This window comes from Lingula anatina, chromosome 3, assembly GCF_051362555.1.
Source record: "Lingula anatina isolate TDL-2025a chromosome 3, LinAna3.0, whole genome shotgun sequence".
NCBI classification, from domain to species: Eukaryota; Metazoa; Brachiopoda; class Lingulata; order Lingulida; family Lingulidae; genus Lingula; species Lingula anatina.
In genome coordinates, this window is record NC_141769.1 from 29,548,951 (window position 1) to 29,571,456 (window position 22,506).

The window sequence follows — 22,506 nt, forward strand, 5'->3', positions numbered from 1 at the left end:
GACAAAGACAAAGTCAATACCTTCAAAACTGAACGTTAAATAATAAACAAAAACTTATATAATTAAAGAAATTAATTTTTTTTTCGTTATAATTCTTATACTAACGAAACTATATACATGTCCATGAACTTCAAAATAGACTGACAGAGCGTATTTCCTTAAATTTAAGACGGAGACTTCCATTGGTTGTTGGTCGTATTACTCTTCCTCGATGTTCAGAAACATGGGTCACTATAACAAGCATATATATATCGAAAAAACTGATGACAAATTATGTATGAAAATACACATAATGGCGAAGATATTGATTCTAGTCAATAAGACATCAGCAATATCTGGAGAACATCAGGTTTCAGTTAAAACAAACGTAAACATTATACGCAGGCCCGTAGCCAGCAATTTCAAAAGGGGGGTTCTTTTTCTGAAAAAGTGGACCTTTTTCCATAAAAACTTCATGTACCTAGATCAAATTTCACCCAGAGTGGACATTTTCCCAGCAAATAGGGCGGTTCTTCCGAACCCCCCGAACCCCCCCCCCCCCCCTGGCTACGGGCCTGATACATGTTTATTCATTTATGTTTATGCAGTCAATGCAGTCAATGACTGCGAATTACCTGGCATGGTGCAGAAAAGGACTAAGGTTTTCAAATAATCCCACATCCGAAATCTATAAACGAAATAATCAAATACATCAAGGTTAGAATTGATCCAACCGTCTTCTGAAGTACATTCATAGTATGATTACCAATGTCAAATGATCGCGGGTTGGGTCAGGTTCTATTGGAACAATACACTAACTTTTCAGTAAGTCCGCTTTAAACTCTGTGGTCTGTATAACATATACAGTATACGTAAATAGCTTTGATACTTTTCTTGTTACTTTTTACTATTATTAAAAGCTAAATAAATTAGATAGTTCTGTCCTTACAGTTTAATACCTAGCACAGACTTAGCTTACCTGTTACAAACACGTATATACGAATTTTTCTATTGTGATCATTGAGCATGCGCACTCTTTAATGACGTGGGCCTACTTAAGAGGTTATCTGTATGAGGTGAGTACTTTGTAATATCAGAGTGGTTTAAACATCAACACACTGCGTACAAAATTGTGCCTCTAGAACTATTAGGATTCAATGCATACAGTCCATTTTATGAGCATTATATACGAACACAATTATTATACTAATGGGGTTTCTTGAAAAATCTTAATATAAATATTTTCTTAAGCAATCTGTTATGCAAATGGCTGACAAATGTAGAATTTAACAGTCATTGGCCAAGTTCGACAAGTAATTACCTTTCTTGTTATCTCAATCTGTATCTGAATGAAGCCTTTTATTAATAATGGTAATCTTAAACAAAAAATATAACACTCATTTAATTACAGTAAGTCTACTTGTATGCCCTGTTGATTTTATTTAAATTTGCGATCTTGCACAGTTGAAATGAAACAAGGAACGGCTCAGTGGCCTAAATATTGTTTATTTGTATTATTTTTATGCAGTTTACCTCTCCTATTAAGTGTTTTTACACAATAAATTGGAGGTTCAGCAAGTTTTTTAAACTGCGCAAAAGCTATTTAATCGATCGACATGAAAAAATCCCCTGGTCTGTATTACCTTGTTATTTAGGGATTTGCACAAATTAATTGCATACTGCATAACAAGTTGTTTTTGTTGGAATATACTTTTGATCAAGAGCCTTAGTAAAAAGGCAACTGAGATAAATTCATACCATACTCTTTCTTACGTCCCCTTAGCAGCATATTTTATACTTATAATGTGACGCAATATAAGAGTCTGATATCGATCTAATAATTTGGGGCTACAGAATAATGACCCATTGGCTTAGATATTTTTATAATCTAATTTTTCTCAATTCAAAGAGTCCTCAAAGGTTCTCACAAACAAATCTGCACTATTGCTTATATTATTGTTATTATTAATTAATGTTATTTTTGTTGTTGCTGCATCTTGTTTGACTGAGAAATGTCAAAGAGTAGGGCCTATAACAGTTTCAAAATCACATTAAATACGGCTCCAATATTCCAGGGTCTAACAAGTAAAAACAAGGGTGAAAGTTATACATGTACATGTCAAAGGCAAGATTGAAATCCAGGCGAGATTCAAATCCAGGTCACAGCTACATAAATCACATCCCAAATATAGCCATAAATATATATATATATATATATATATATATATATATATAAACATCACAAATGTATATTATACATGTACATCTCTAAAATACCTCCCATTTCCATGTTTTTCTACCTGTTTGCTTTGCTTGAGAAGTATTTAATAAAAGAAGTTCTAAGCCATAGGTTCTATAAAGTAAATGGCTATATTTGGGATATGAACTTCTTTTATTAAATACTTCTCAAGCTCAGCAAACAAGTAGAAAAACATGGAAATGGGAGGTATTTTAGAGATGTACATGTATAATATACATTTGTGATGTTTATATATATATATATATATATATATATATATATATATATATATTTATGGCTATATTTGGGATGTGATTTATGTAGCTGTGACCTGGATTTGAATCTCGCCTGGATTTCAGTCTTGCCTGTGACATACACATAATTACAGCCTCTACTAATAATCACACTAATACTAGACTGCATTTTTAGCCAGAAGCTCAGCTGTAGCCCCTTTCCCTTAATAAGAAGGTTCTACGCTGTTAGAAAACAAAATGTCAGAAAGTTAATAACTCATAGTTTAGCTCTTCTTTAACTGAGAAAATAAACATATAATGATGTACAAATTAACCAGTGGATTTTCGCAGCAGGTCCGTGCAAGATGAATACGTCGAACGATATCTCACTAGGAACCGAGGAAAGCAATCCAACTGGGCAGTTTCAGCGTGTAAGAGTATTTGATGTGATGTCATGTCATGAGGTAAGTTTTTTTTATCAAAGTAGACTTGATGACATATTCAAATGTTATTAATAATAGAAATGAAAAGCGTTTTTTCAATTTATCATTATCCTTGGGATACATGCCTTATTAGCTAACGTTCAGAGAAATATTACAGTAGATGCATTTTCATTATTAGACTCTTTCACTTATACAGTTTCTTTTTTCCTTTGCTCATAAATCGAGAGCTGTCTTTTTATTTTTTTTACTCCTTCAGTGGGAGTTTGTTAATAGGTCTTTATTTCAATTTCAGCTTGTATAATTTTTTCTATCTGCTTGTGGGGATACTGCCTGTGTAGTGTATTGTGGACTTTTTGCTTCCATTTGCCTCAAAAACTGCTTTTAACCCTCATATTTGAATTTCTCTTGTTGTCTTTCAAACCACTGGCTAAAGCATCAGCAACTGGAATCACCATATCACTGCGCATGCTCTATCCTAACCCTCAGCGCCTTAAAGCTAGACATATACACATATATTTAGCACCTAAAGGCGTCATACTGCTAAACACATTCAGGCTAAAAACACACTTAGGAGCTAAACGTGCTTAGTAGCTAAACGCGTTAAAAAATGAGACAAAACAGGCGACAAAACAGGCGCTTAGAAATGTGATTAGGGGCTAAACATTGTTTTTACAGTGTTCATGCATTTCTGTAATGAGTTGGGAACCATTAACGTTTCTGGTCACAACACTGGAAAAGTATGGTTTTCACTTATGAGGTCAGATGTCATCTGTCCTGCGAAGGTGGCCAAATTACAGTTTTTTGACATGTCAAAGAAGCATACAACTAGGCTTGTCTCGCTCCCAAAGTAACTGAATTGGGATTGAGCAGCTGCAATTTATAGATTTATACTCATGTGGGCTTAAATAAATATAGCAAAATATTTATTGATTGTTTATTGATTCCATTCTGTAAAGTAGCAGTATGTTAATAAACAAATGAATTTACACAATGGATTGAGGTATACAAAATATTCGAATTGGCTTCATTATCGATCAAACTTCTGAATAAAGCTCCCCATCTCCTTTATTTCAGCCAGGTGAAATTTGGACATCAAGACCCCCCGGTGGACTTGTTCGACCGGATCTTATGTATAGAGGTCCATTGGACTGTAAGACTCCTCTGCACACGGCAGTTCAATAGTGAGTTTATAGATAGATAGATAGATATACTTCCCTACCAAAAAAGGTGCCACCTACAATGTGCAAAATGATCCAGAAAAAAGTATCATTAACCAATAAGATTTTACTGGTTGTACAGAGCGATGGTGTTCCACATACTTTGCAAAGATAGAATGAAATAATTTCTGTTTGCAGAGTTTTCACACGGCGTTCCACTTCAAGTGTATCCCACACCTCTTCAATGGTCTTCTGATCTAGGGATTGGTGGAGCTGGTTCACATGTAACTAGCCTTTTGGTGTATTGGCTGTATGTAGAGAATCATTCTGAATATACCTGCATGGTCTTGGTCACTAAAGATATTCTCGACAAAAATTTTTTAATTTCTTTTCCAGTACTAGAATGTATTAATCTGCTTTTAGGTTCCAGTTGACAATCACCGGCATAAATGATATTTTGTACGTGCAGTCGACCAGAGACAAACAATTGGAAAGCTATTCTCCAAACCCTTACACGTCCATCACATAAGTAAACGTTATCATTGCCCAGTTGTTGGCTGTTGTCCATGCCAGAGTTCTGGTATGCCGTCTGAGGATGGTTCCTGGCGCTGATCACTGGTCTCCTAACAGCAACCCCACCAAATTAACGGTGGTTGTTCAAGCGTCTTCTGGCGGTAATCTCAGAACCGTCGTTTGCCCTTTTCTTGTAAAATGGTGCGGTCGAGTTCCTTAATGTTATGAAGAGTTCACTACGAGCAAAGTGTGTTGTAGTTTTTTCTCCTCTGGATGTAATGTGGTTTCCTTTAGTTTATAGTGAAACAGTAAATCTTGTCCATCTTGTTTGGTCATGACGTTGTCTAACCCTCTTGATGGTACAAAATGATGAGATGATAATGGTACAATCCCGTCTTCTGGCAATTCTGCTGGCCAATCCCTCCTTCGGTGTAAACTGTATGGGCAGAAATGTGTCCCTCTTACTTAAAAATACTTTTTAAAAAATAAGTGGTGTTGGAATATTTAAATAATCGTGTCTACTAAAATCCCAAATTTGCACGGTGATCGGTTATTAAATCGTTATGCAACAGGAAATGATATGTATGCGTACCCTTGAAGCAATGTACATAAATTCGGTAGGGATGACCTTTTTGGTAGAGAAGTGTACATGTTTATTTATATAATTTTTGTATCCATAATATTTCAATTACATTTATAATACTGTATCTTGCAAGATCAGAAGTGCATTGTGTAGAGCTTGAACGACTTATATCTATTTCTAATTCGCCGTTGTAACAAATAAGTGAAACACAAGTTAAGGCGTACCAAGCAGGCGTGAGATGACGTGTTCCTGACTGTTACTTTCTTACCTTTAAGTTTTTGTAGATGTTTTTCAAGTCCGATATAAATGTGATCTGAAACAATTCTAAAAGTGAAAAAATGGAAGGCAAAAAAGTACATTTTTACGTCAAACAATCCAATATTATTGTGACAATTCTTTCAGTGAAGACTACAACACAATAGAGATATGTATACAACATAATGTACCGATCAATGCACGGGATAACCATGGCAAGACGGCCCTCCATTACGCTATGACGCTAATGTACTACAGCATTGTTTGGATGCTAGTCGCTATAGGTGCTGATCTACTTATAAAGGTAGGCTGGCTGTTTTTTAAATTTGGAATTCATAATTTCATTTTATACAATAAATGCTTACACCTACTCGTAAGTTGGGAATTGCAAGACGTTTTGGCATATCATAAACAGCATTCTTTTTTTTAAATATTGACCAGTTCAAGGATTGTGACAAAAAGACTGGAGTTCTATGAGCGATAAAGTGCAGCAATTTACATTGTGGAAGTGCAAAAGTTTCGGGGAGCGTGTAGATACACTAGGAAGAACGTGAGTTGAACAGAAATGAGCGGAAAGAAAGGAAAAAGGAAGAACAAAAGTCTTAATCTGAGTGGCGAAAAGGAAAACAAAGTGAATAAAGTGAGTAGTTCTCAAACTGAACAGAAATCACCGACTGAATTACGCTTAGGTGCTACCAGTTCTGTAAGTGACGTAACGTATCTTCAGTCAACTCCACTAATGACTGATCAACCACGAATATACCCACAGGGCCAGATGACGGGTTTTTTTCCACCAAGCCCAATAGGCCTACCTGTACCTATGCGATCACTGCCTCTTCAATTTTTTCAATTTATTAACCTTTAAGCCCTACGGCTCATCAGAATATAAAACAGTGAAACTACTGTGAATACAATAATTACTACTGATACATGTATAAACAATAATAATAATAATAATAATAATAATAATAATAATTCATCAGATTGACATTAATCTTAGTTCCGATGCACATTTCAGATATTTTCCCAAATTGTTTAATTGTGATACATTGTTAAGTGATAGTAATTTAATTAATTTAAAGACACTTGGCTTTGTATAATAAAATTTCTTAATATATTTCTGCCTTAACGTATTGTAGTGAGGGCATTTAAGAATAAAATGAAATTCATCCTCTACGTCGTTTAAATTGCATAACTTACAGGTTCTTAATTTCCTATTTGTATCTGTATATCGGCCAGTCTCTACAGCTAGATTATGTGATGAAAGCCTAAATTTTGCGATAAATTCCTTACTTTTCTGTTAGTAGCAGTAACCCGCAAGGCGATCTGTTTTCCTTAATATCATCCCTGTCTTTGAAAATGGATGCAATGAATACAAAGCTTAATAAACTGGATTCCATAGACCAACGGTTAACCAAACTGGAGCTACATGTAACAATGAGCAATGTCACTAGTGATCTGAAGGGGGCAAATACAAAAATCGGCGAGATGGAGGATGGCCTTATACTCATCAATACAATATGTGAGGACAATAAGACACATGTAAAGGAAATAGAGGGCGCTGTAAAGAAGCTAGATGACAAATTCAGGAATTTGAAAGAAGAAAATGAAATCTCAAAAACGGAGATATATGAGGAATCAACTTTGGGCATTGTGTCATGGAATGTACACGGCCTCGCGAGCTGTACTGCGGACGCAAAGATACTGATAGAAAAATATGCAATAGTTGGCTTACTTGAAACATGGGCCGCTAGTGATAATCAATATGATCACTTCATGCCTAATTATAAGCATTTTGGAAAACATACGCCTGGCGTGAAGCGAAAAGGAAGACATTCAGGAGGGATATCAGTCTTTGTCAAAGAAAATCTGGTAAATGGTGAAACAAGAGTGTATGACGACTGTAGTGTCGCAGTATTTCTTAAATGTAATAAAATGTTCTTTGGATGGGAAAAAAGATCTGATTATTTGCTTCACCTATATCCCTCCTGAAGGGTCCAGTTTTTACGATGGACGAAAAGAACAAAATGGCATTATACTTTTAAATGAATTTATAACAAAGGCGATGAGTTTAAACACATGTTGTAATTTTTGTATTTGCTGGTGACATGAATGCGAGAACGAGTAATATAGATGATTATATTCTTGATGATAATTTAGATTACATATCAAATGATGTCGGTGACTGCTATGCTGTGGATACTTTTGATTTGGAGAGGAAAAGTAAAGATAAAATCTTAAACAAATTTGGACAGTCACTGATAGAAATGTGTCGTATGCTTAATATTCACATGTTAAACGGGAGGTGTTTGGGTGATATTGATGGCAATTCCACATGCATAACCCATAGTGGTAGTAGTTTGGTAGACTACATTTTGGTATCTAGCGACATGTTTGCAAATATAGCTGAGTTCTCGACGATAGTATTCGGGGATTCTGATCACTTGCCAATTCATTGCGCAATCAAATGTCTATTGCAAACTTCCAAAACAAAAAAAGACTCGGAGGTTGAACCGTATGAACGAGTATACTGGGATAATAAGAAAACAGATGATTTTGTCGATAAGTTTGATGATGAATTTGCTCTAAATTGTTCTGACATAGAGAACGATTTACAGAACAATAATGTTACTGCAGTTATAGAAACCATTACAGGTATGTACATCAAGTCGGCTAGTTATATGATAAAGTCGCCTGGCATCAAGGTGGAGTTACGACAACAGCCGCCATGGTGGTCAAAGGACTTGGAGGTATTAAAAAAGTTAAAATATAAAGCGTTGAATAATTTTAGGTTTTATAACTCAGAGCAACATTTGCAAAACTATAAGCAGGCAAAATCGAACTTTCGGAAAGAATGCAAATTGAGTAAGGAAAGGCACAGAGAATGTCAACATACCAAACTGCTAAGTTTTAGAAATAACCCGCAAGCATTTTGGAAATATTGGAGGGTAAATGTTAATGCAAATTTTAGAAATAAGAGTAACATTGATTCTGATTCATGGGTTAAGCATTTTAGAGAGTTACTAAATCAGGATATTACGATTAATGAAGGATTTAGAAGAGAGGTACACTCTCAACTAAAAAGTCATGAACAAAATTGTAATCTATGCGATGATGATAATCCGGCTGTTTTGAATGCTCTATTTTCATGTGATGAGGTGCTCTCCGCCCTGAATAGCATGGCGAATGGAAAAGCACCAGGGGAAGATGGGATAGTCTCTGAGATGCTTAAGGTCACCCAAGGTAAAATTGCCCCAGTGTTAACACAACTCTTTAACAGCATACTTGAAAGTGGTGAGTATCCCCAAGCATGGTGCAATGCCATTCTCTGTGCTCTCCACAAACAGGGATCGGTAAATGATGTAAATAACTACAGAGGGATCTCTTTATTGAATGTGATTGGAAAACTATTTACCAAGGTTTTGAATAATAGATTCATGAAATGGGCAACAGAAAATGGAAAACTCTGCGAAGAACAGGCAGGTTACAGATCAGGTTACTCAACTGTTGATCATATTTATACATTAAACGCCTTGGGTCAGAAATATTTAAGCAAGGGCAGGGGGCGGTTTTACTCCATATTCGTAGACTTTTCCAAAGCCTTCGACAGTGTGGACCACAGACTGCTATGGTTTAGACTACAAAAAATTGGTATTCATGGGAGAGTTTTACGGGTCTTAAAATCAATGTATTCAAAATTGAGGTCGTGTGTTTTAATATCCCCGGGACTTACAGAATATTTTGAATGTACTGTTGGAACCAGGCAGGGCTGTATGATAAGTCCATTTTTATTTAATATGTTCCTATATGAGTTTGTAGAGAGGGTAAAATGAGAGTGATGTACAATCTATTTTTACTGATGAAATTGTCAGCATTTCGCTTCTATTGTATGCTGATGACATGGTTATTTGTGATGACACTGCATTTGGCTTACAAAAGAAGATAAATATTTTACAGAATTTCTGTGAAAATTTCGGACTGAATATAAATTTGAAAAAAACAAAAATCATGGTCTTTAGACACTCTGGACCATTACGAAAATATGAAAAATGGTACTTTGGTGGACAACCGGTTGAAGTTGTAACCCACTACAAATATCTGGGTCTAACTATAACGCCAAGGCTCGTTTGGACAAAAGCCACCACTAGTTTAAGTCTGAAAGCAAGAAAGGCAATGATTATGATTGATAAACTTGAATATAACAATGGAAGGGTTAGGTCTGATATTGCGTTTATGATATTTGATAAAATGATAGCGCCAATTTTATTTTACGGTGCAGAAGTTTGGGGATACCAAGTGTATGACAATATAGAAAAGGTACAACTTGCTTTCTGTAAAAGGATTCTTGGCGTGGGATCAACAACTTCAACAATAGCGGTCTTGGGAGACTGTGGTAGGTTCCCACTGTTTATAACTTACTTCAGTCGGTGTGTCAAATTCTGGCTTAAATTACTGAGAATGGAAGAAAGCAGATATCCAAAAGCGTGCTATAAGATTAGATCAGGCTGGTCGCATTACATGGGCGACAAAAATTAAAGAAATACTTTTTAGATATGGTTTTGGGTTTGTATGGTACAATCAGGGTGTTGAGAATGAGATATATTTTTTAGAAATTTTTAAGACAAGAATGAAAGATTGCTACATTCAAGAATGGAACGGCCAGTTACAGAACTCGTCTAAATTAAATTTGTATTGTACATTTAAATCTGTATTTCAAAAAGAAAATTATTTATTGTTGAATCTCCCGAAAGCGCACTTAGCTGCTTTCGCCAGGCTCAGGTGTGGAAACCATAATCTTATGATTGAAAAAGGTACATATGACAACATACCCTCGAACGAGAGGGTATGCACACTATGTAAGGACGAAATAGAAAACGAATATCTTTTTGTTAACATGTGAGATGTACAGGGACTTAAGAACAAAATATATACCAAACAGGTACACCTGTCAACCAAATATCCAAAGGTTTAGACAGCTTGTGTCTTCCAATGACAGAGATTTGATGATTAACCTGATTAATTATGTTTATTATGCCTTTAGAAAAAGAGAATCTTTTTTCGCAACGGATAGTGCACGTACATGAGCTCTCCGCATGCGCAATAGTTACGTTATATGAACCATTTACATTTGTAATCTGGGCAAATGCCTTTATACGAAAAATAAATATATATCTCCTGAAAAAGACTGGGTTCTTTCACATGTAGTTTCATCCGCTTTTAGATTTGTAAAGAACAATTATAACTTATAATTAAGCGAATAATGACACTTATAATAACTAAGGAATGACTTTATTTAGAGATTGAAATGTAACAGTGATTGTGAACAGAAAATGGCAAGAAGGGCATTCAACAGCCTTTACATTCCTTTTAAAGGATGAAGAAGGGGTCACTCCTTGGGACTTGGCAGATGATGCAACGGTGCTGGCAGTGCTGAATTTCTTCGATTCGTGGTCAGACACTTTTAACAAATTGTTACAAAGTCTCTGGGGGCGTGGTAAAGTAGCCTTGTGGTGAGTACATGTGAGCATTTTGACAACAAAGCGCCATCTATCGTGCTACATATGTTTTATCATTTTAAGATAAAAAAAAAAAATAGCGACTTTGCCTTCTCACAGCCAAAACACCAGTTCAGGCCTACCCTCGATCACTCCGAAATTAAAATATAGCACCAAAAAGCTAGCTAAATGCAAAATGAAAACCCGTATAAAAATTGAAGATTAAACATGTTTGTGAATTGTGTTATCTTTTATTTTTATTTTTTCGTCGTAAGTTATTTTTGATAACGTAATATGTATAGATCTTCTGGTATATGTTCACGTATAGAAGTTTTGACAAAATAATTCACATATCAAAAGATACTTTTCCATGATGTGCCAAATGAAAATTTATTTTATATTTGAAATGTAACGAAAAAATATTCTTCTATTTATTTCAAAGGGACGGTTGCAATCCTCAGGTTTCTGCAGTTGCCAACGCAAACAGTTGTAGGATGAAGAAACTTCACGCCCGGCCTGACACAAGTATGTTACATTGATCATATTTATAACCTGCTTTATACGGCATGTAATGATATTGATGGCAGTTGTAACGATATATACAATAGTGCAGTTTGGAAAATACGCTTACAAAATTGGAACAGGTTGTAGGGGCTGGTTGTAGGGGTTGTAATGCTGTTGGTTTCACCATTGTTGTAATCGAATCCATTTATTTATTACTCAGTCTTGTCCAAATTCTTCCACAGCCCATGCGTTTACAAATACAAACATGCGATCATGGTGTGGTTTCTTGTTTGACAGGGGGAAATGCCGAACAGTATACAAGCGGATTGAGTGTGGTCGTCCCGATTCTGAAGGTCGAGGGAAAGAGTTTTGTAGTCTTGAATCCCAGCTCTACCGACCATGTCTCTCTGCTCATTGAAATAACCGAGACACCTCTGGAAGATAGTATGCAAGACTACACAACCTCCTTCCGCCACAGAGAAACCGGGAGGATCATGACCCTCAAACTTCACGAATCCATACAAGCGATGAAGCTCATCCCGTGTGAGGGCACCAACATGGTCATATGCCCCGATTTAGGGCCAAGACCAGTGACCGAAGATTTTGTACCCATCGTTGGCAACATTGTGGATATGAGGTAGGTCAGAAATGTATTTTAAAGATAGCATTTACAGATTGAAATTTCTGTACTTGCATGTGCTCTTAGACTAAAAACCAAATTGGTTTACAAATTAAAATTTCTGTACTAGGTTGTGTCCTTTCAAATTAGTTTTAAGTAGAGAAGCGCACCTGTATGTATTATGAGAGGACAGGATAATATTTTGCATACATATACTTCATATGTTATTTCTCTATTTCTGTGTACAGGTTTGATTTGAAAATCGTGGAAGATATTGACACCAAAATGAGATTAATCTTTCAAAGAGAGGATCTCTCACCCGGAGGAATAACGGCACCGTCACAGTTACAATACAAGTTCGTGAATTTCATTATCATTTTTATACAATTCTGAATGCATCTGTAGCATCTACTCACATCGTTCCTTTCTCTCAATCCGATCTGTTTTATGCCAAACGTATTCTATAAATAATCAAAAATGTTCATAAGCTTAGTAGTATGATCCAACAATAATAAAATTGAACACAGGCTAAAAGTTTTCCACATTGTCAACTTAGGGCTAACATTTACCAGAATATCTTATAATATTATGAGATATGTGGTATCATATACTCACGTCAGTCTGATGAAGGTGTCCGACCAAGTTGACAATAGGCAAACAACGTTAGGAAATTTTCAGCTTGTGTATGCATGGTAACATTATCATTGTGGCATTCTATATACTGTATAGGCCCCTATTATATATCTAATCATGATTTTTGAATAAAATCTTAAAAGATGTACGCTTGTCGGTCAACCATATACATTGGTTTTATGATTGTTTTAAGTCTGGATGAGTCCGGCCAGGAGAATCTCACCATCTCTGCAGGAATTGAGACGATGCCCACCAGATACAGCATTGCAAATTACAAGGAACCCGAGAATCCAAAGCTGGAAGACTTGCGTGTGGACCCAGTGGTGAGAAAATGATTTACATAGTAAATAAATGCACAGAAGGGGTTTAATCTCTTTGTAATCTGAACACATCCGTTGTTCAGACATTCCGAGTCAAAACAAATCTTAAGCAATCACTTGATATGTATCTGTTAATGGGCCAGAAGGTTACTATACTACAGCGCGAAGTAAACTAGTTCGACTTATGTAAACCTTGAAGTCCAACAACACTTCTCTGATGCAACTTTTCAAAATCATTAAAGCTGAAAAACATGTAAAACATTTAACAATCCGACGGACGTTTGTTGGCCTATTTACGATGAAAATTACAAATAATATTGTGCATTCGATTACTAAAAGCTATGTGATACATGTTTATTCCTCAATTCCTGTCCAAAGTTTTGATTAAGAATCTTGGAAGATATTGAGAATGATTTGTCAAAAAGAGGTTCCCCGTCCGATTAAAAAAAAAAAAACACCACTATCAGAGTTGCAATACAAAGTTGTGAATGACTAGCATGTGTGTGTTTTTTCTTTAGGAAAGCCTCATCCCGCTCGGCCGTGTTCATGAAGACAACCACGAACTGATTCAGCAGCTGATTCGATTTATTCACCCTTTCACTGCAGCTGATTTACTTTCCGGGTACGTCACTTTTTTACTTGTTTGTTCTTTTGAGCTTGCCATCTACCTTGTTCCATTAGAATTGAAAATAGCACACTGCATATTAACCTGCCTTTTATAAAGCAAAAATAAGAAAAAATCTTACCTGAAAGAAAATTTGAAGCTTAACTTTCGTTTACATATAGGGTTACGTTTTTAGGAAATGAACATATGGTTTAGAATTTGTTTGAAACTTTCCCACTGGAATCATGAATATGCCACTGGTTTCTTTTTAAACAGGCCCCGAGACAGCATTTCACCAGATTATGTAGCCCTGAAGGACGAGGCATCTGGGGACTAAGGGAAAAGTGTTTTGAAAGAAAAGTTTCTCCACATGGGTACTGCAATGTCAGTGTCTTCGTTTGTTAATTTTTTAAATTTCAATTTTTGAACAACTTTATTAAAAAAAGAATAAAGTTGTTTACATTATTCATATTATTATTTTGTTATTTTATTATTATGAACTTGAATTTAACATTTGCGTTATTCTTTAAAACAGCAGGCTAAAGATAATATTTGTCACTTAATGTTTAGATTCGAAACACAAATTGAAGCTAGGGCCTATAATTCTCGGGCTTTTTAAAAAGTAAAAGCCTACTCTTTAATGGAAACACAGCTGCCAATGTATTTGCTCGTAGTCGAGAGAAATTAAGATATCACTGAAAATCATAGTATCTTATAATTTAAAACCATCTACAGAAGCCTCGAGAAACGCTAATAATCGTCCTCATCTGATTCCTCTTCCTCTGCCGCCTCGGCCTCTTCTTCCATCTTTCTTGCCCACTCCTGTTGCCTCTTCCGCCACGCAGCCTCGACTTCAGGTGTCGGGTCTTCGTCTTCGGTGGTTTCCGGTCCACTTGGAAACTCCAACTGAGGAAGAGGAGGCAGCACTGGCTCTAAATGCGTGGCCGTGTATTTCATGCCCCAACCAATGTAAATGTTTTCAAAATACCTGAGAGAAAAGAAAAACATTTTAATTTTAATTATTTTTAAAGTCCCCGGCATCAGTTTTGTTATCCATCGGTTTAGAAATATACAGTACGTATGGTATTTTCCCCGTTTATAAATTCCAATGCATACTTAAAGATATAATGTGTGCCAAAATGTTTTAAGCCTTTGGCTCTTCGTGGACCAATGCCTAACTGTCAGTTGGGCCAAAGCAGGAAAAGTGGTCAGGTATTGAACGAATTATCAAACAATTTTATAATACGGCTTCAAATTTTGGTGTATGACCAGAGCTAGCATTGCAGACTGTGGTGATCAAGTCTAAATTGCCTCAACTAAATAGAAACGATTTATACATAAAAGAGATAAAAATGAAGAAATATTGGTCATTGACAAGTTAATTCAGTAACCCTACGTCCTTTTACTTTGTGCTTAAACACAAATTGAAATACCAACATACTTTCCCTGTTCCACAGCAAATGCGTGCGCTCCCGGCCACAAGGACGAGTGCAAGATGGCAACGGCATACTCCGGCACCAGTTTGGTAGAGTAATGAGCCACCCAGGGCGGGGCACCGTCAATATCTACAATATAACCATGTTATACTTGTATATGACAAATATACGGTTCCACTGGGCACGCAGGGCAACTCGTTTCCTCTTATTCAATCAAGCAAGCAAAAATGAAATAAGAAATAAAGAAATAAAAATTAACGATCTTTAATAATCTCTTATCTACCTTGTTCATCTCTCTTTTCCAGTAAACTTCTACCTCAATATCAGGGACACAACAGCTTTTTGCCACACATAGACAGGCAGCACGAATGAATCGGTCTAATGTTGTTTCATATGGCAAAATATTTTACCATTATCACCACGACAACAGTCTAGTAATACCTTCATCTTCCAATATTGGAGTCAACAGGGGTGGCCCAACTTCTGGCTCAGGTTCATCTGCTTCCTCTCTTTCTTCGTCTTCTTCTTCGCCGTCGTCCATTTCTTCTTGGTGTTTCAGGTGGACGGGATTGAACCACTTTGTCCGACCCTAAAAATAAGGGACATTGATAATAATAATTGGATTTGATTTAGCACTTTTTAGCAAATATTTGTCCTGGAAGGCATTAAAAATATGTTATACCTGAGGTAGAATATAGGGAACATGGTGGACCCAATACCGGATCTCTGGATCCGCTAGCTCGGCCATAGTAAGACCCTCAAAGTCTGGGTCTGGGACATAGGAGTCGCGACCTGCAAGAGAAAAGGCGAATTGAACAAGACGGGTGGTGAATAAAAAACTTGAACAGGACTGCAAAATATTTAAAATAGCTAAGCGTTTTGCATATTAAAACACCGAAATTTATTACCAATTATGTAAATTCAAATTATATTAACATAGCCCAATATTCAAATGTTTGGTCAATGATATGAAGAACTGAAGCTTCAGTTAAGACAATGAAAAAGGTACAAATAAATAAATGGATAAAAAGAAAGCATCGCGGATGAATATATCTTTTACTGAACATTCACCCTCTTCTTCCTCTCCTTCTGCCTCTTCGTCAAACTTGTAAACCCCTTGGGGAGATATGACGGTGCTGGCTGAGATCCGGGCAATCTGCGCGCGCAGATAGTTTATCTCGTGTCCAGGAAATGGTGGATTGGATATCACCTACAAGTAGGCCTATAACTATTTTAAAAAGTTTTCAAATTCACAGAGTAAAATACTTGCTATTATGTTGAGCACATTGTTTTTTCTGGCATAAAATTAGAATCATTAAAATATAATAAAAAGCGTTCATATTATGAAAAATAGCTTTTGTATGTATATGTAGACAAAGAAGTCATTATAACTATAGTGCAGAAACACAAATGTGTTGCTCTTTCAAACACAAGACGTGAGACGTGTAAGACTGCGTGTACGTCTCTTCAAGTACAGCAAAACACTTCACAATCACAGGAATGTAAGACATCGATGGCGGGAGTAATAGATAAATCAAACACCATGTATAAGATAAGTGTATGCACAAGTGTATGCACTTAACATGTTTTACCCTCTTTAATTAAGTTTATTATTTTTATAATAATAATAATTATTTCTATTATTACACCTACCAAGGCGTTCACATCGCCAGAAAGAAACTTCTTGATTTGCCTCGCGCAGACGATCTGGGCCGGTGTGACGTCAGGGAGTCTGATCCACTCCTCTCCAGCTATAAATAAAACAAAGTTAATATAATGAAAACCCAAAAATTTTAACCCTTTGGAAATCTAGTCATCTAAATGTTATTTTGCATAATTACCCGCCATAGACTTAAGCCATTAGCTATTAGTGTATTTAGCTATTGGTTTTTCTGTCCTATCTGAGGTTTCCCCGCCAAATCGAATTTCTATTGTTAAGATCAACTTTCTCCTCCTCACGCATCATAACTCGACATGTCGCTGCGCATTTATTCAATGTTTTATGCCACAGAATTAATTTAGTTATAACCAGGTAATTATATCGGATATAATTCCCTGTTCTAACTGGTCATTTTGACTATCATGGCCATCTTCCCGTCAATTTCAGAAAGAAATATTGACATCAAATAATTTTATTTTGTTTTTAAAAATAGCATTTAAGGTCTTAATTAAGACCGATAAGTAGCTTTGCAGAATATGTAGACATAGAAGATATGATTTTGGGAAATTGTTGAAAGCATTAATATCTTTGATATTCATACTGACGCACTTGTATTCTACAGTATAATTGAGGTTTGTAACCACCATCGTAAAATTAATTGCAGTAGTACTTTTATTTGCTTCCTTCATTAGCACGACGATGTAATATAACAAGTTACAAAAACAATACCCACGCGTTTTTATCGTACAAAACAAAACGTTTACAATACGTACGCTCGTTGCACACAAAATACGTCTTCTTGTTGACTCCAGTTCCACTCTGCTCTGCTGGGATTACAGGAGGGGGTCTGTAGATCGTGGTAGGTATCACATCCGAGTCTATATCTTCAATAGAAGACAGGGAACCATGACTACAAGTTTTGAATATGAAGTATCAAACAGTGAGATTTTACAATTATGTTGTGCATGACAATTTCACCGAGAAATTCAATGTCATGAGACCATAGGCCTATAACCAGAGTGGCAAATGCATTGGTACACCTACCGGGCATCAGTATTCTAAAGAGTATTTATGTATATATTATTTTGTGTGTTCTAGCTGTATGTATGTGGAAGAGGGCAACGAATCAACGAATCATAATCACACAACTGTTTATCCACATGCGTACATTAGAACTAGTACAGCTACACGACCGGTAGCATTTATAAACATCACGAAAAGAAATTGTTGGGAAAAAGGTAATTACCTTTGCAAAATTGATAAATTAATAGAAAAAACACATAAAAGTCAATATATGAAAAAAAGAATATAAGTAAATAGGAGTTAGAAAGCAACGGGAACCTGTACCTGACTCTGTGTCCTGTGGGCCGCCCTGGCCGTTCACTGGAGAGTTCAATGGAGTTGACGTCTGAACAGAGACAAGAATATACGATGATGTACATGTAAGCTATTAATTGAAATACATCAAAATAATTCCTTTATAAATTGATACAGAGGAGGGAATGCAGTGAATTCAAGTAGGTGCTAAAACGCTGAAACAATATAGAAACAAATATGTTCCTTAACGCGTCATTCACCGACCCACCTGTTCAAAATTTGTTTCTTCGTCTTCTGTCTCCGACAGCTCTGCCTCCAGGACTATATAGTTCCTGCGGGTCCCAAGCACTTTCCCCCAAAGGCGAATGTTTTCTATGGGGTAGAGGTCCGAGGACAAAAGCTGGTTCATAGCAAGCCATATTCGGAACATTTCCTCTCGCTGTATTCCCTCTCCCGATAGCTCGAAGTAATGGGCAATCCGCATCAGATTGGGGAGAATGTCTTCATCTTCACTTTCAGGGGTACTAGGTTTGTGATCATGCTGGTGATATAAACAATAATGTGAGGCAATTTAACAAAGAGAGAGAGAGAGAGGAATAGAGAAAAACAATTAGGAGCCTACAGTCCTCCTACTGCCAGACTTAATCTGTTAACTGTAACTTAAAAAAAAAAATAGTGTTACATAAAAAAGGAAAAGGGAATATTTCTGTGACTAGACACTGAAATTCGCTTTTTTTCCTTTTTTCCGCATGAGTGAGAAAGAATTCTAATGAAGTACTGAAGAGTTCGAACTGATTAATCTTCTCGATAGGATTATCCACAATGTAAATGTTTTAATCAAGGAAGAAATGTTATGTTTGAGGAGGAGAGCGCTTTTTCCTCATAATGTCAATAGTTTTCCCTCTCGGTTAGAATGAAGGATTGCATTTTGTAGGATAATTTTGACTATTTTTATTACGTCCCTGATCAGTGAACACTAACCATAGAGATGATAACAGAGATAACTAGAGGAAAGTCGGGGGTTCACACATTTCATTATAAAAAGCATTATAATGTTTTAATACAGTGCAACAATAAATACGCAAATAAGTAAATAGAAAAAGTGAAATTGCTAAAAGACAGAAAAAGACGGTTTAAAGAAAGAAGTTCAAAAACAAAACAAACTGAACTTAAGGAAAATAAACTGCATGTAGCACACTAGCAATACTATACAGTGTAAAATTGTTTTATCGCATGTAAATTCTTTCATTCCTCGCGGTAGATACATGTATATTAAAATGCTGGCCAACACTTTCCCAGTAGTGTTTTACCTTTTGGAACAAGTTAATTTGTTTAGAAGCCAGGTTCCACTTATGATCAAAATGCCACTGGTCTCTCAACTGCTGGGGGTCAGATGTCACTCGGCACTTCTTAGCGTCCCGGCTGTCGTCTTCTAACGTTGCCAGGGGGTCTGCGGGAGTGCCTATCAGAATCTTGGTGAGAAGTTGACTTAAGTGATCATACCTGAAATATGTGATATAAACTGACAGTGAGCGTTCCTCTAAGGGACCGACAGAACTGTTTACCATTATATTTAGGAGGAAGTGACTTTTGAAAAGTAAATGGGATTTTTTGTCTAGTTATGTTGTGTGATTGATAAGCAAAAAACATGGCAAATTTAAGAACATTTGTATTGCCAATGTATCAATGATTGATATTATCTACATATTTAAATGAGTCTTTTTTATTTCCTTTCAATAAATAAAAAAATCCTCTCGAATCTCCATTCTCGGTTTTAGAATGCTACCGGTAATATCAACTCTCAGCGAATCTGTTATAGCAACCTCAGCACAACCTATTTAACGGTGGACATTATGTATAAACTGCCACAGAATGATGTGAACACACACAATTATTTCTTATAGATGACAGATGTACAAGCAAAAACACTGGGTTATTACATGTTGATATGATGTACGTGTGATACTCACAAGTTAGCTCCTGTGTCAGTACTACAAGTCAGCAGGTAGGATTTCGCATTTGAATAGTAGGAGTCATTAAACTCACTGTCTTCCATTGTTCTATTTTTTCTTTTCACTAAAAAACCAAAAAGTATACAATTTTAAAATAAACATGCACACGACAAGGTCTAAGAAGGTTGCGCGGGCGTGTGCGCGCGTGCGAATCACAGTGTGTGTGTGTGCTTGTGCGTGTGAGTATGTGTGCGTGTGTGTGCGTGTCTGAGAGAGAGAGAGAGAGAGAGAGAGAGAGAGAGAGAGCTGTAGGCCCTACCTTCACTGTTTTTGTTTCACGACGTCTTCACCGCCAAGGTCTGTCTCCAGAGAAAATATTCAAAATACTAGTGACTGCTATAAAAGTAAACAGCAATGTAAAGCATTAGGAATCAGCATGGCAACAGTATCGAGGGGAATGAAAAGACCCAGATAGCGTTTTGTATTTTTCGCGCTAGAGATTATTAATAAGTCATTAGTCTTCATACACATGATTCAGTTAAGGGTTTGCTGCGTCTAACTACAAGTGCGTTTTCTCCTATATCTAGTGAGATTCAAACACTGCAACTTGAATTTTTATATTTTTAAAGTAAATGTAACGGCTGGATTGGGTTTCTAGTCTGATATCTTCGATAAACAAGAAAAGACAGCTTTACAAATGTATGCCTAGTCTTGGATTTGTTCAATCTTGAAGCGATCTCAACTCCCTACGCAGAATACAGGTACGATTCAAGCAGCGGAGTATGTGGCGCTTGAAACTATTATTCACAATCAACTGCCCTGCCATGACACCGGGTCTGTCCCCCCCCCCATGAAGACCATAATGTTTCTTAACTCTCTCTTACATCAGGTGTCATAATAGCTGCTTTCTCTACTGCTTTGCGTAAATCAACTGCGGTCGTCCTCCCTTGCCTGAAAATAATTTTTTCTATCATTAACATTGGTTGTTACTGCTTGAACACTTGCACACTTAGACCCCATTCCTTAAAATGATCATTCACAATCAACTGTCCTGCCATGACACCGGGTCTCCCCACCCCCCCCCCCCCCCCCCCCCGATCCAAAGGAAATGTCGATTTAAAAACATTAACTCTCACTTATGTTGATTATTAAAGCCTTTAGTACCAATGCCAGACTTCACAGGAGTCTACAACTTTTTTACTGAGCGCTGATGGTCACTGAATAGGTAACAGATTGAAGATTTCCCCATTTTCAGACGCCTTTATTTATATACATAAAATACGACCTATCTATTCTTCTTTTAGGCCCATGGGTCCACTTGTAACCTTGACCAAAAACGCAAACACACAAACGATTTCTCCGCTTGTATTTCTATTTATAGATTATTTTTTCTCGGGCATAAAAAAGATGTAAAATAGTGCTAAATATCGAAATATCCACTATTAAAGTCAGCTTCAGTAGACCTACATTATTAGTATAGCTGCAACCCAATCAGGTAACAAATATGCCTGCGATTATGACCTGTGTGACTTCCTCCTAGTTGGTGCTAATGAGTTTAATGATATGCAGTCTCGGCAGCGTAACCTGATAAATTTCGCCCGTAGAGTATTTATTAAAAGAAAGGATGGTCTCATGAATTTTTGTGATCATACAATTCACTTCACTTCCGATAAATTGCTTTTGTTTATTTTTATCTTCTTATTGTCAGATTATGCTGATGTTGATAACATTAATCTGGATTTGAATTTTGGATGGGATTCACGTCAGCTACTTCAACTTGAATAAGGTGCTAATTTTCGTTGATTGTACGATAACACTGGAGTCATCTGCTACAGGTGACAGGTAGGATATCGCGACAATTACATTTTTGATAACGCCATACTCTTGGTTATCATTCAAGTTGAAGAAATAGAACCTGGTGAATAAATTTTCTATGTGTCGGAAAAAAAGGTGAGATGTGATAGGCATCGATGTTTTATCAGATATAATCTGTTTTCAGAAAGTACAATATACAATATACGATGAGAGCGTTCTTCGTCCCTTCGATGATTTTACTGGTTATCATGTTTTACTCAAAAACACGGTACATTCAACTATTACGGCTTGATACTGGTCAATTTAAAATTTCCTACACATTGAGAACAATGACTGGAATAACTCGGGCTATCATTAAATGTTTTAATTTTTTTCAAATATCATGTTACTGTAAATTATCATCATCACTTGTACGCGTGCAAAGCCAAACAGATCATAGCCTACAACATGTACATCGTTGTAGACAATATCCAATAAGATATCAAGACATCTATCTTATATCCAGGATTAATGCGAATGGAAAACTTGTTAGTCCTTAGAGTCACATCCTTTTGATGATAAGGTTGATGATTCTGCGCACTGAAAAGTCAGGCACATCCCAGCTTTCTGCCGCCAGCTTTCCTTTTTTGTTTTAATCCTGATACCTCCCCTCCCCCCCCCCCCCCCCCCCATCTGCCACTACCCCCACTTCTCTTCCCCGTGCTAGGACTTGCCATTCGATATCTTCCCAGATTTCATCTCTGTATCTC

At 36.5% G+C, this 22,506-nt stretch overlaps 2 protein-coding genes across 3 annotated transcripts; one reads left to right on the forward strand and one right to left on the reverse strand.

The window, feature by feature from the left end:
• The first annotated feature begins 1,018 nt into the window (after nt 1–1,018).
• LOC106159461 (uncharacterized) lies at nt 1,019–14,046 on the forward strand. The gene is made up of 11 exons (XM_087009512.1): nt 1,019–1,055; nt 2,803–2,915; nt 3,969–4,075; nt 5,550–5,706; nt 10,776–10,912; nt 11,340–11,422; nt 11,699–12,038; nt 12,269–12,376; nt 12,847–12,976; nt 13,492–13,595; nt 13,854–14,046. Exons 2-11 carry the CDS (start codon nt 2,817–2,819, stop codon nt 13,912–13,914), a joined length of 1,326 nt encoding a protein of 441 aa, XP_086865638.1. The 5' UTR covers nt 1,019–1,055; nt 2,803–2,816; the 3' UTR covers nt 13,915–14,046.
• A 166-nt stretch (nt 14,047–14,212) lies between these two features.
• LOC106159459 (radial spoke head protein 4 homolog A) lies at nt 14,213–21,534 on the reverse strand. Of its 2 annotated transcripts, XM_013535745.2 has the most exons (14): nt 21,410–21,533; nt 20,827–20,893; nt 20,262–20,338; nt 19,961–20,066; nt 19,301–19,493; nt 18,259–18,531; nt 18,021–18,081; nt 17,447–17,557; nt 16,667–16,764; nt 16,085–16,223; nt 15,696–15,805; nt 15,455–15,602; nt 15,019–15,142; nt 14,213–14,565 (listed from the first exon to the last, which is right to left on the reverse strand). In XM_013535745.2, exons 4-14 carry the CDS (start codon nt 20,044–20,046, stop codon nt 14,328–14,330), a joined length of 1,581 nt encoding a protein of 526 aa, XP_013391199.1. In that variant the 5' UTR covers nt 20,047–20,066; nt 20,262–20,338; nt 20,827–20,893; nt 21,410–21,533; the 3' UTR covers nt 14,213–14,327. The 2 variants fall into 2 exon arrangements, with proteins under 2 accessions (XP_013391199.1, XP_086865637.1); XM_087009511.1 differs by lacking the exon at nt 20,262–20,338 and having other exon boundaries at nt 21,410–21,534.
• Between the last annotated feature and the right edge of the window lie 972 nt (nt 21,535–22,506).

What these genes read in the sequence shown, in the direction of transcription:
- LOC106159461 (XM_087009512.1), top strand. Translation starts at nt 2,817, where the DNA reads ATGAATACGTCGAACGATATCTCACTAGGAACCGAGGAAAGCAATCCA. An exon ending in ATGTGATGTCATGTCATGAG is followed by an intron (nt 2,916 to 3,968) that starts GTAAGTTTTTTT and finishes CCTTTATTTCAG; the next exon opens with CCAGGTGAAATTTGGACATC. An exon ending in CCGTCACAGTTACAATACAA is followed by an intron (nt 12,377 to 12,846) that starts GTTCGTGAATTT and finishes GATTGTTTTAAG; the next exon opens with TCTGGATGAGTCCGGCCAGG.
- LOC106159459 (XM_087009511.1), bottom strand. Translation starts at nt 20,046, where the DNA reads ATGGAAGACAGTGAGTTTAATGACTCCTACTATTCAAATGCGAAATCC. An exon ending in GTATTTTGTGTGCAACGAGC is followed by an intron (nt 16,765 to 17,446) that starts GTACGTATTGTA and finishes TTTTATTTATAG; the next exon opens with CTGGAGAGGAGTGGATCAGA. An exon ending in TTTGCTGTGGAACAGGGAAA is followed by an intron (nt 14,566 to 15,018) that starts GTATGTTGGTAT and finishes CTTTTCTCTCAG; the next exon opens with GTATTTTGAAAACATTTACA.